At 39.1% G+C, this 14,180-nt stretch overlaps 1 protein-coding gene across 3 annotated transcripts in view; it reads right to left on the bottom strand.

Moving 5' to 3' along the window:
* The window catches only part of CNTN4 (contactin 4), a 598,977-nt gene that overhangs the window by 35,882 nt on the left and 548,915 nt on the right, over positions 1–14,180 (bottom strand). For all 3 annotated transcript variants that reach the window (XM_069084072.1, XM_069084073.1, XM_069084070.1), the window contains exon 13: positions 3,675–3,850. In XM_069084072.1, the coding sequence (XP_068940173.1) occupies positions 3,675–3,850 (176 nt within the window). The remainder of the gene's footprint in view (positions 1–3,674; positions 3,851–14,180) is intronic.

Below are 14,180 nucleotides of genomic sequence, written 5' to 3' on the forward strand. Positions count from 1 at the left end.
CTCTCTCTCTCTCTCTCTCTCTCTCTCTCTCTCTCTCTCTCTCTCCCCTTGATTCCACCTCCTAGTATCCTCAGCCTTCTTTAAGGCTCAGCTCCTACAATACCTCTTGGACCCCTAGTTGTTAGAGAACTCTCTCTTCTCAAATTGTGGAATTTATATTTTTCTGTTTACATGGTATCTTCCTGGTAGAGCTTAAGTTGCCTGAGAGATGAAACTGTTTTCTTTTTGTCTTTATATTTTGGGAAGGTGGGATTCCACACTAGTTTTAAAGGCAAATTAACTATACTAGACAAATTACCATTTTGTTTACCATTTTAATTGTTACAAAGAAAATTACTTAACACCAAGGAGTTTATCTTAATAAAAACACTCTACTCTGTGATTTAAATTACAATTCAGTGATTAAAATTTTTTACATCATTCATATTATTATAATCAAAACTTGAACCATTTGAGATTGAGATAGACTATAATAGAATGAAACAGGAATGACTTATTTTCTCTAAAACCCTTCAGATCAAACTGCCAATGAAATCACTCATTCATTCTTTCATTTGTTTGCTCATTTGACAAATATTTATTAGGTATGCTTATGCATAAGGTACCATGAGAGTATTTTGAAGGTTACCAAAATAAATAAAAACTCCTGCCCTCAAGGAACTCCTAATCTAGTAAGGAAAAAAAAAGATATACACAATTAATTATAATACAAAGTAGAATACTATATCAGGAGATTTAAAAGAGGGAGAGATCACTTGCAGTTAAAGGAATAAGTGAAAGCTTAAAGAAAGATGTACTCTTTGAGTTGGGACTTGAACAATGGGTATACTTCAATAGTCAGGGATGAGTGTAGGCCATTCCAGGAAAAGGGATTGATGTGAACAAACACATGAGGAGAAAAAGTTTGTGATGTTATGGAGGAATGGCAAGATAATCCAATTGGCTTGGAGAAGTGGGTATGAACAGGGGAGCAGTGTGAGACAAGGCTAGAAAGGTAAGTCTGGGCCATGCTATATAACTCCTTGACTGCCAGACTAAAGAGTCTGAAATTTATATTCTGTTGGCAGTGGGAAAGGCAGAGATCATTGAAAGGTTTGAGTCAAAGAGTGTCAATCAGGATTGTGGTTCAGGAAGCTTTGTTTGGCACAGGAGTGCATGATGTGGAGAAGTGACTGGCAGAGGAGAGAACCCAATTAAGAAATTATTGCCAGCATAGAACTGGACGAAAGTGTTCCTAATTATATCCTTTTCCCCCCTTTATTTGTTGATTTCTCCTTTTTGATGCTGATAATTTCTTCTTCTTACAAGTTAGCTAATGGTTTATATAGGGGAATGCTGGAGCTAGCCTGAACTGGCCCTTGATGGTCAATTGTTAAAATTTCAGTGTGAGCATTTCTGAAATCAATAAATGTTCTGAATCAGGGCTTGATTTCTTGCTTTTTTTTTATTGTTTATACTTAAGAAAGTGGTGGAGAAAATGTAAATAATGCAGATTAAACTTTAAAGTGTCACATTTTTTATTTCCCCTCAGAGAGGAAACATTTCACAGCAAAGGTCACTTTTTTCCCCCTTATTCAAAACTCCTGCTCCTGGTTTTATTTGTTCATTCATTTTTTTTTCTTTCAATTTTGTTAATTTCTTCATTGATTTTCAGGATTTCTATTTTGGCATTTAATTTGGGTTGGGCCAATGGGGAATAGAGCTAGGATGAGAATGAAAATTAAAGGGTGGTTCATTAACAGTTTTTCCCCCTCCCATTTATAGCCTGATTTATTCTGTGGGTGCTTATCAGTGCTACCTTCCACGATTTTTTTTTGCAAAGTGCTTTGTAAACTTTAAATTGGTATATACAGGTAGGTTGTTTTTGTTAGACAAAGTAAAATTTTCTGCAAAAATGTGACAGGTCTGGCATAACCAGAATTATTTTCAGCACACTGACTTAGGAAATTTTAAAAGGTTTTAAAATGGACTTGACTTGAGGGTAATTTTGCCTGCCACTTATACATTTCCTGCAACCCCAGAAACAGTTTCCTCTGTTGCTAATGTTCTTCTGTCCCATACTTTCCAGCCTATTTCTTGAAATTTACATCTATTGCTCAGAAATGCCTGGTTTGTTGACAACTGATGGGGGGGGCAATGGCAATGTCATGTATAGATTACTCCTAAATGGGGTGTAAATGAATGTTCAGCCCTATTAGAAGAGCCTGGCTTGATGCCTAAATTCATCACAATTTATTTTCTTTGGGAGACCATCATCTATAAAAAACAATCAACCTTTTGAGAATATGTATTGGAAGCCTTGAATAAGGGAAAGACCTGATTATTAGTACATCTACTTGAAATAAAAGTATGAAGAACAATACCTTGATAAATTTATTAATTTCTCTCAATTTACACTTGCCTGCTCTTTCCAACATTTTCAATCCCCTTTCCTTGCAATTTCTCAAGAAATATTACAGATATTTCACTGGCATTCATTTTGCAATACTCTCCCATAGAATACAAACTGATACTTTATACTTATAAATTGCTCTACAATTCACTGAGCATTTTCTTCAGAATGATTTCACATTTATTAAGAGGTACACAGAGTCATTACTGTTCTGTCTTTTTTATAGATGAGAGAACTGGGGTTGAGCATTTGCCCAAGGTGGAAGTCACATGATTAGCATAGGAATGATAAAGCAAGATTTGAACCCAGGTTTTGGGGATCCAAACCCAGGGCTCTTTCTAGTAGGCCCCTAATGTACTATGCTGCCATTATAAGCATTATCTTTAATGACTTCTGGTGATGCTAATAAACTTACTCAACACACTAAGTACATAGAAGGAAGCTCCCCATGGGCAATTTGCTGAATCTGTTGTGCAATCATATTTTAGTTGTGTCTGGCTCTCTGTGACCCCATTCAGGGTTTTCTTGTCAAGGATACTGCAGTGGATTGCTATTTCCTTCTCTAGCTCTTTTTACAGATGAGGAAACTGAGACAAATAGGGTTAATGACTTTCCCAGGGTCATTCAGTTAGTAAATCTCAAAGGCCAGATTTGAACTGAGGAAGATGAGTCTTCCTGACTCCAGGTTATGTTAATCTGTTATGCCACCTAGCAGCCCCAGAAATTAGCTAATTTGATAAATTGCAGGATCCTAGGATCTTAAAGTTGAAGAGGACCTTAAAGGTCATCTAGCCCAAATTTGTCAACTGAATGAGAAATCCTGAAAAACTGAAGGAGAGATTAACAAAACTAGAAGAAAAATCACTATTGAATTAATAAAAATAGGAGTCTTTTTAAAAAAAGTAGTAAAATAAACAAGCCATTAGCTAACTTGATTTAAAAAGAAAAGAAAAAGTTAAATTCACAAACAATGGAGAAGAAATAAAACAAATTACTAGGACCTATTTTGCCCAATAAAACTGACAATCTAAATGAAATGGATATTTACAGAAATATAAATTGCCCAGATGAATAGAACAAAAAATAAAACAAAAAATTAAACTTAATCAAATGCTTAAGAATTTCCTGGAAAAGAGTCTCTGAACTAAATTCTCAAATACATTTTTTTAAGGAAGCAATAATTTTAACTCTCTCTTAAATTGCTTTTAAATTAATTTGTGTGTCACCCTAGGAAATTGGACAGATTTTTGACTGTCATTAGATGTTTAATATTAATACTTACCCCTCCTACTCTTTCAAAATGGTCACCATCTTTGTCAAAGTCAATCAGGCGTCCATTAAATGACCAAGTAAACACAATGTCCAGTGAGTGGTCATGTGATACCTGGCAAGGCAGGACAATGCTTTCTCCAACAGTAACATCCATACTAGATGGGGGGACCAGAAGGCGGGTTGGGTCTGGAAACAATAAAAACAAAACAAAACAGAATGCTGATGAGATTCTGTGGATAATGAATATTTCAAGTAAGCCAGGAGATCAGAAAGTGAAAAGCTTGAATTCAATTTAATCAATCATTTTAAATTTGAAAAAAAAATAGTAATTGTCAAGACAATAATTTGTATTTGTATAGTCCTGTATAGCTAGCATAACATTCTTATGTTCATCATTACTTTTTTTCCACTTACCCTATCTGGGTAAGTTTCCCCACACGTAAAATGAGGGAGTTGGATGACATAGTTTCTGAAATTCCTTACAACTCTACATCTGTGATCCTACCATGGGACAGTAGAAGGGCCACTGGAACTGAAATCAGAAAACCCCAATTCAAATCCTGTTTCTGATGTTTGCTACCACTAGGATTTTCTGGGCTTCAGTTTCCTTATCTATGAATTGAGAAGGTTGGCTTGATGATGTTCATAACAACCTGTTGAGGTTGGTAGATAGGTATTATCTTCTCCATTTTTAGAGATAAAGAAACAGAAGGTCTGAATAATTCTACACTGCCAGCAAATGACAAGAGGTCAGGCTCAAATGTAGGTTTTCCCTAATACAGGTGAGGTAAAAGGATGATTTAGGATTAGTTAAGAAAGCAAGCAAGCAAGAAAGAAAGCAAGCAAGCAAGAAAGAAAGGAAGAAAGAAACAAAGGAAGAAAGGAAGAAAGAAAGAAAGAAAGAAAGAAAGAAAAAGAAAGAAAGAGAGAAAGAGGAAAGAATAGAAAGAAAGAAACAAAGAAAGGAAGAAAGAGATTTGTTTGTTCATTTATTTGATGCACTTCAACCAATATTCATGAAGTGCAAAGTACTGTGGGTCCAAGGATGCTCCTTGCTTTCAAGAACCTTACATTCTTCGTAGAGGTAGACAGCTAGCCAGTCAGCCAGTAAACATGGATTAAACATCCACTATCTGCCAAGTACTGTGCTAAGCTGTGAGGATACAAAGATTGTCAAAAGACAGTCCCATCCCTGCCCTCCAGGAGTTTCTAGTCTAATGGGTAAGACAACTTGTATATAAGAACATGGTGAGGGAAAGGCTTTCCATAGGAAGAGGGAGTTTAGCTGCAACTTGACAAAAGTCAGGGACGTCAGGAGGTGGGCACATGCAGAAGAGAATCACAGGGACAGCCAGTGAAAAGTCCAGGGCTGAGAGAAGGAATGTCTTGTTTGGGAAACAGAAAGTTAGTGTCAATGATTGACGGGTACATAGTTGAGGAGGAGGGTTAGATATGTAAAAATATGTTGTGTAAAGCAAAGATAGAGTGATTTTTTGTTGTCGTATAACAGCAACCACACTGGCATACCCAGGATGGCTGCTAGCACACGTTCTTAGATCTGCTTTACTAGGGAAGATAGCTGTTCAAAGGGTCAACAATCTTTTTAAATCATATTCACTAGTTCTGGGGAAAACTCAGCACTCTGAACTTCAGAGGAAATACAGAGAAAATACAAGCAGAGAAATAAAGACCAACAGACAGGGCTCTGACTGCCTGAATCAACTATATACTTTACATACATCCCTGGATCAAGAGAGCCTTTAGAGCTGAGCAGTTGGAGAGCTCTAAACATATGGCCACTGAGAATCTTGACTCATAAGCTCCTTTTTCATAAGCTAGCCCCCAAAGCAAAATACCAACTCAGAGTGTATATATACATTCTCAGAGTCAGAAGGCATCACAATCCTCCTGACTCAGTGCCTAATTAGAAATTAGCAAAAGGTGTGAAAGCCTTCCTACAAACAAGTCTCCCCTAAGCAAGCTTCCCTTAATGGGTTCTACATGAGGCTTATTAATGGGCAGGGAAGATCTTATATACCATTAACATTACAGGTGGGGCACCAACAAATGGGAAAGAGGAAGGTCTCCAAAACAAAAAATGTATTCAATTCCACTAGGGTTAGTAATAGATACTGTGGGGATATTTTTTGGTAGAGAAGTCTAGCCCTATGAGTTCAACTATGTATGGAGTCCCCTGCTGAGGAAATTTTTGCCTCCGATACAGATCTGCAAATATTCCACTATTTAGTCTTAGAGAGTCCTGTCTGGGGTTTACAGCAAGTATGTGTCAGAGGCCAGACAAATCTAGGTCACCTTCTTGTGAGGACTTGACCTCTTCTTTAGCTGTTTACCTCTTAAGTTGTTAGGTGAAAATTATGATGAGCAAAGCCTGCCTTCAAAGAGCTTGCAATCTTGTTGTTCATCCTTTGCTTTTGAAGAGGACCTACGAAATCATGGATTCCTGTCTTGACTTGCATATGAATTAGATTTAAGTGAGGCAGAGTTACACAACATAATCAGCCTCACTCTCTCTTCCAGTCACTAATGTGCAGTGGCAAGACAAAAGTAAAGACAATGGGCAAGGGTCTGGGATGCAATGGATGACCTTGGCATCTCTGAGGTCTGACCAAGCTCTAGGAGCTCAACCTGGTTTAGCTCATCTATTGACAGGGTGTGGTTGCTGTGCATGGCATAGCCTCTTGGAGCCATAAGTGAGAGGCGGGTGGCAGATGAAACCCAAAAGAGCAGTCCAGAAAAGGGCTCAGTAAGTCCTCACAACAGAGGTACTAGCCCTCCACGAGTGCCCCATACGATCCTCGCAATCTCACAGAGAACAACCAAATAGACTTTAGCTCTTTTGTGAAAATTGAGGTAACTGACGAACAACCTGAGAATTGAGGTGTAGATGCTTTTAGTTACAATTGGATGAGCCAGACTGAAAACAGGATGCATAGGAAAAAGCAGCAGCAGACTGCCAGTCTTCCTGTGATGGAGCCATGGTGAGCTTTATCAAAGATAGGGCATCTTGAGACTTAGGATCATGCGATCCAGAGATGGAAGGCACGTTAGGGATTGCCAAGCTTTGTAGAAATATGGGCTCAACATTTTAACCAGAAATAAATATAGCCAGGTGTGATAGTAATGGCAATTAAAGATTCCCCTGTATTGGCTTGGTTTTCAAATTGATTGTATTAAAACCCAGAGTTTGTTAATCCCACCTGTGGGATGGGCTTGTTGATGTGAAAAGAAAGTCCTGAAGTGGGAGGAGCTGGTGATGTAGATTTGGAGAGACAGGAGAGAGGCGGAAGATCTTTTTTGGGAGCAGCACCTCGTGGAGAGAGAGAGACCAAGAGAATTGCTGGTGGCCGCTTTGAATTGCCCTGGACTTTTGAGACCTGCCCCCTGAGCTGCCAAGGACTGAGGAGACATGGCTGTTTTGCTGGTACTTTGTCTGTCTGTTTTGATGTTATTTTGCCAGATTTGTCCACTGGTGAAAGACTGTCCTTTTGTTGAAGAAGTCCTGGAACCTGGCTGTTCGCTAAGAAGGCCTGCCTGTCCTGCAGACAGAGAGTGAATACTGTCCACTGGTGAGGGACAGTACTGTTGTTGAGAGTGAATACTGTCCACTGGTGAGGGACAGTACTGTTGTTGCAGGGGTCTGGAGACTGTCCTGCAGACAGAGTGAATACTGTCCACTGGTGAGGGACAGTGCTGTTGTTGCAGGGGTCTGGGAGCATTTCTGTTGGTTCAGAAGCCCTGAAGAAGGATTTTCTTGTTGTATGTTTACAGAAATCCTGGGAGAGGGCTTTGCTAATGTGTTCAGGGGTTCTAGGACTGTTCTACAGACAGAGGATAAATTCATGAAGGGACTGGCAATGTATCTTGTGGCTTTGCTAAGCCTTGTCTCCCCAGGAACTAAGATTGCTGAGAACTTGCCTCCTGTCAAGATGAAGAAAAGACCTCCATTTGGGTATTAAGTGCTGTGTTTAAACTTGATGTAACTCTGGGGTAGATTCAATTGTGATCCAGGGGTGGGGAACTTTTGACCTTATTGTGCTCTGTGATTGACAAATGAAGGTACTTCACCTATGTTTGGAAACTAATCTCCATTTGAAGAAGAGGGGCTTTGTGGTGGACTTAATTAAGGTATAGCCTAGGGGGTGGAGAAGTATTTAGAACTGAGACTTTGTAATTGATTGAATGATTGGAAGGTCCTGGGGTGGGGTAGTACTTGGAGATTATTTAATCACGCTTAGTGAATGCTGTATCTTGAATGATGTCATGTTTTGATCTTCTCTGTTCTGGGTTTGTTACTGAATAAAATAGAGAGCACCTATGCTGGTATTTTGAACCTGGGAAGTTGCCTTTGCTTGGTATTACATTACACCAGGTCATGAGATAATTGATTTAGAGCCGGAAGAGATCTCTAGTCCAAACCTTATTTTAGGGAGGATCCAGAGAGAACATGTCCAAGGTCATACTGGTAATATGTGTGGCAACATTGGGATTGGAACCCTGGTACTTTGTAGAATATTCTGCCTGAAGAGCCAGTTATCTTTCCATTATATTACATACTACATCATAACCCAAATATTTTACTTATGGGGGAAGGTAGTAAAAAAATACTATTCTAAGCAAAATCTTGAAATAAAAATGACTCTTTATGATTTCCCCAAAACATGTATGGTTTCTCCACTCACTGACCAAACATTTCTCAAGTACTAATGTATATAATAATATGCTGGGTTTCAGCAGGGATATAAAGGAAGGAAGGGAGAGTATCTGCTTTCAAGGAGCTTACACTCTAGTCAGAAAGCTTAGGCTCAGATAGAGACCAATTCCAAGGTTCTGCACAAGAAAGCAAATAGTCTGGTAGAGAAGAAACGGTGAGGGGAAAGTTGGTTTCAGAGAAATATTATCATTGAGGTGAAGCTGGTCAGAGACTACTGTAATAGCAATGAAATCACTGTAGCAGACAGTTTGCAAGCAGAGATGATTTCATGCCTATAAAAACTGGCTCTACAGACTTTCAGCTGAAATATAAAAAATTGTGGGTGAAAAGTCAAAAATCCAGTGTCAGCTCTTAAAAGAAATGTCTTGCCTCCTTGTATCTGAATGGAGACTGAAGGAGTAATAAGGTGCTAGCACCCCCTTCAAAGCCCAGGGCAATTGGTGCTTGAAGCTTACCTTTGCAGCTGGCTTTTCCTCAGAGAAACCATTCATTCCTTTTTTCACTTGTAGGAATGGAGGCTCTGTTCCGACCTTAGCAGGTCAGAATTCTTTAACAAAGGCATACCTTGAGGGCAGGGACGATTTGCTCTTAGTCTTTATACTCTCAGTACTCAGTTGCTTGGCATACAGTAATTGCTTAATCATTACTACTAGGTGAAAGAAAAGAAGAGAGGAGAACAGGGAGTGTACAGGTTGGCATTGGCTAAGGAATCCACTAAAACCTTCTTATGGGATGTATATACTTAGTTTTAAAGCAGCACGAACCAATCAGCAAGCATTTATTAAGCTCTTACTGTATATCAGGCAGTGTGCTAAGCTCTAGAAATATGAAGACGAAAGTAGAGCTTTAGTCCTTGCCTTCAAAGAGCTCGTGTTCTGTGAGGGAAAGCAACACACATGCATATACAGGTATATACAAAATAAATATAATATGACATTTGGGGAAGGGTAGCATAGCACCAGCTATGGGAAGGAGAATAACTATTGTGCAGAAGGAGGTGCCTGATCTGAGTCTTGAAAGAAACTAGGGATTTAAGAGAAGGAAGTGAGGAAGGAATGTAAAGTTATCCCTGCCAGGGTTGGGGCACAGCACCCCTGTGATTGGGAAAATCCACTTAAAATTTTTTGGCCATCCCTTCGTACCAGAGAAGAAGTCTAATTTATTATTCCATTAAATGATAAAATATGTTGATATTATACTGTATTATACACATATTTTATGTATTTCTGAGTTTCTAAACTTTTTCTGTATCATCTGCTGGCCTTCAAGTGTCATCTGTAGCTTCCACAAAACTCCCACAAAATTCCCCATTTAATTTCTTATGCCAACCTGCTATATATCAAAACAGTGATGGGGAACTGTGATGGTGGAAAGGATAACTGTATTCCAGGTATGGGGGATGATGGGTGAAAGGAGATGGATTGTTGAGGTCATGAAGGAGCGTAATAATGTACAATAAGGTTGGAAAGGTTGTTTGGGGCCAGGTTGTAAAGATCCTTAAATAATGAACAGGAGAGTTTATATTTGATAGTAGGAGCACTGGTATTTGAGTCGAGGAGAGGGATGGACAGATTGTGCTCTAGGGAAATCATTTTGGCAATTGCATGGAGGGGTTGGATAGACCAAGTAGATGCAATAATTCAATGATGATGAAATGATGAGAGAGTACACAAGTTGAAGGTGTTCTACAGGCACTGGACAGGTCTCCTTGGAATTAGAAATAATTAAACCAGTGAAGACCCAAACTCTGCCAAGCCATATGGCTTTGCTCAGTCCTGTTTATTCAGTACTCCTGGTTCCAGCATCAACAATTTGGATGCTTTTCCATACAAAAGATCTCAATGCAAACATCCACACACAAATAACAAGTGATGGCTTCCTACTGAGACAGAAATGGCTAAAAGGACTTAATATTTCTTGCCTCTACAATGGAGGGTCACTCCTGCTACTGTTTGGTGCCTCGACTGTCCAAGGCAATTAGAACTCAGGACATGACTGGGTGCCTGGATTTGGTTGTAGCTCATGAGCAATGATAGAGAGGATAAACTATACTACAAGTTTTCCTGCATGAGGTTGGCTTATCCTACAGAAATTCAGCAATTCTGAGCTTTGGCATGGGGGAATTTGGGTGAACCGAGTTTCTGCTGAGTGTTTAACTAAGACCAGAGTTCAATAATAGATCATTTTATTTTATTTTTTGTAGTACAGAGTCTTCCATGAGATTAACAGAAGGTAGATGTTAATTGTTTTTGTTTTTAACTCATCAATCATGTCAATTCAGGAAAGGAGTTAATTACAAACAAACTATTAATGCTCAGATCAATTACATGGATTCCGATTATTATGTCAGAAAGAGCCCTGATTCTGGAGCCAATGTACTTGGGTTTAAATCCTGCCTTTGGCCCAGGGTGGTGGCAGACTCCTCTAAGTCCTGCTTTTGGAGGATGCTGTTGGGCATAGGATTGTAGCTGCATAGATGGAAAGCTGGAAGGGACCTTAGAAGTCATTCAAACTCCTTCATTTTATAAGGTCCCAGAGAAGTGAAATGACTTGCCCAGAAATTAGGTCCTATGATGTCAAGGTCAATGTTCTTTCTATGGCATTATGTTTCCTCCCTGCAAATATGGGAAAATAATTCCTTTTTCAGTGTCAGGATTCAAATCTAAGCTCAAAATCTGCATTAGTTCTTTGAATCATAGTGTTAGAGATAGAAGAAATCTTTAACGATCATCTAGCCTGACTCTCTCTGGGACGTGGAGGGAATCTGAGAGGGCAAGGGACTTGCCAAGGAAGGAAGACAACAAACATTTATTAAATACCTTCTATGTGCCAGGCACTACTGAACATTTTACAATTATTTTCTCATTTGATCCCCACAACAATCCTGGGAGGGAGGTGATATCATTATCCCAATTTTACATTTTAGGAAACAGAGACAGAGAGAGGTTAAATAAGAAGATGGAGAATAAGTAACACTGAGTGCTTTACAATTTCTTTCTCATTTAATACTCACAAAACCTTAGGGAGGAGGTTCTTTTATCACCACTATTTTACAAAGGACGAAATTGAGGCAAACAGAGGTTAAGTTACTTGCCCAGGGTCACATAACCAGTAAGCCTGTGAAGTTAGGTGTGAACTCATGTCTTCTTGACTCTAAGCCCAGTACTCTAGCTACTGAGTCCCATTGCTTCTCCTGTCTCCTACTCTAATACTTCTTTTACTGTATGGATCTGATTCACAAAGATGTTTAATTCCTGCCTATTACAACACTCTGACAAGAAACGGATTCAACATTGGTTTATCCTTTCCTTTAGTAGAGTGCATGGTTCTCTTTTCATTCACATGGTTCTTTGGTGGGATAGTCTTAGATGTAGCCTTATTATAGGAACTTTAAATACAGGGAATATAAAGTTCTAGTTGTAGCCTTCCTACATGAAAGGGCTTCATCTTTGAAGACATCTGTTGGAATAAGTTGAATTTGTCATGGTATGGAAGCTATTTTAGGGGTTTATAGGCAGTTAGTCTCAAAGGATTCACTGGAGATTCTCATAGGAAAAAGCAATTTCCCCTAGGAATGATGAATCTTTTCCATTAAGTATTCAACACATTACAATGAGGTATTAGGTCATACAATAAGATTGCCCTTTGCTAGGAAAATGATGGCATGATGATTCTGTAGATAGGGCTAAAATGTGGGTGCTTTGATTGCACTTTATTAATGAGGATGACCAAGGTGGATATCTCATGGGACCATGAGCTATTACAAATAGAAAGGGCTTTAGAAATCATTCCACTCAATACTCTCCTTTTATTAATGAGGGGATAGGGGCCCAGAGAAGGCAGATGACTTGCCCAGATTCACACAGAAATCAATACATCTGGGATTCAATTCTGGTCCTTTGATTCCAAATCATTCTTCTCACTATACAATGCTGACTTTCTACTACGGATAGCTAACTAATGCTCTCTATAACCCAATGAATGGTATGTCAGCATTATAGGTGCTCTTCCTGGGTTCTAATAAAGGGGCAAATCACGTATATGGTGGTAGTTATCATTATAGTTATGTCAGCATAGAAGTAATGAGCTGATGGAAAATGTTCTTCTACACAAGGTACAAGGTAGAGGTGAGGTGGACATTGCTTTTCTGAGGCCAGCTGTGAATGGGAAGAAAGAAACAGCATGATATGATAGAAAGAGAACTATATTTTAAGTCAGAAAACCTAGATTTTAACCCTCTCTCTTACTATCAGTTGGACCTTTGCCAAATCATTTTGCTTCCCTGGGCCTCATTTCCCCATCTATAAACTGAGAGGGTTGGATTAGATTATCTCTTAAACCCCTTCCAGCTAGGGCCTTATAATCCTATAAGTAAGTACCTTTTAGGAGAGGAATCATTGGATCACAGATGTAGAACTGAAAGAGACCCCAGATGTCATCAAGTCCATTCCCTCTTATTTTACAGATGAGGAAACTGATTAACTGGCGAAATTAAGTGATTTGTCCTCTGTCAAACCTATGTCAAGCCTATTGAAGTGGGATGCGAACCTAGATGTCTCTGAGTCCCAGTCTAGCATTCTATGACTATTGCATGATCTTATGGTGATAGGGACTGGTGCTTTGCTAAGGATATGCCCATGACCCAACCTTGGTAAGATTGGGAAGCAGAGTGGATCTCCCCCATTAACTGTCATGATGCCTTAAAATACTCCATTAGCAATGCATTCCTCTCATTTTTATAGACTCTTCAAACTCCAAGAGTCTAGTATTTGATAGTTTCTTTGGAGGAAAAACACCTCTGATATCATCAGCTAACACCTTGGTGGGAATTAGACCGAGAGGAAGAGCCTCTAGGTGTGGGATGCAGGGTAAGCAGTGGGAGAAGGAAAAAAAAGGAAATAAAGAATCAATATGGCATGGGATGGGCAATGAGACGGACCTCAAACTGAACAGGAGATGGAAAGGAGGATGGAGTAGATTTGGGAAATGGGGCAGTAGTTCAAATAATTGTAGGCCACTCCCTGGAAGACAACTCCATCTTTTCAACGCGAAAATTCTTCTGGTAAGGTTATAGCTGTGAATCAGGGACCAGCACAACCTCTAAAGAATTACAATTGTTGGCTGGCCCAAAGGGCAATGGAAAGACTGATCTGGAGGGGAAGAAGGTTATCGCTAACAAGGATTTCTGTGAAAGAAAAGCCTACAAGATGCCAGCCAGGAGTTGTGTATCGGAAAAGGAGCTTCAGTATTACAATGGTATCACATCACGATAGTATCATAGCATTGCAGATCTAGCTAGATGGCACAGATAGCTGGAAATGGAGTGAGGAAGACCTGAATTCAAATTTGTCTTAAACACCTATTAGCTGAGCAAGTCACTTAGCCTCAGTTTTCTCCTCTGTAAAATGGGAATAATAATAGCACCTATCTCTCCAGGTTGTTGTTAGGATCAAATGAAATAATAATTATAAAGATTTTAGCATAATGCCTGGCACACAGCAAGTGCTATGTAAACAGCAATTATTAGTATTATTTTAATATTATTACTAGTATTATTTCAGAGGACATCTAGCCCAAACCTCTCACATAAACCAATAAGCATTTACTAAGTGCCTATTATCTTCCATGCACCATGGTAGGTGCTGACAATACAACAAAAGTGAAACAGTATTTGCCCACAAGGAGTTTGCATTCTATCAATGGTGACAACACTATCCATCCACCCATCCATCTATCCATCTATCTATCTATCTATCTATCTATCTATCTATCTATCTATCTATC

The sequence above is a fragment of the Petaurus breviceps genome, unplaced genomic scaffold (genome assembly GCF_028583685.1).
Source record: "Petaurus breviceps papuanus isolate PSGF00001 unplaced genomic scaffold, PetGlider_PUasm1.0 174, whole genome shotgun sequence".
Lineage (NCBI taxonomy): Eukaryota > Metazoa > Chordata > Mammalia > Diprotodontia > Petauridae > Petaurus > Petaurus breviceps.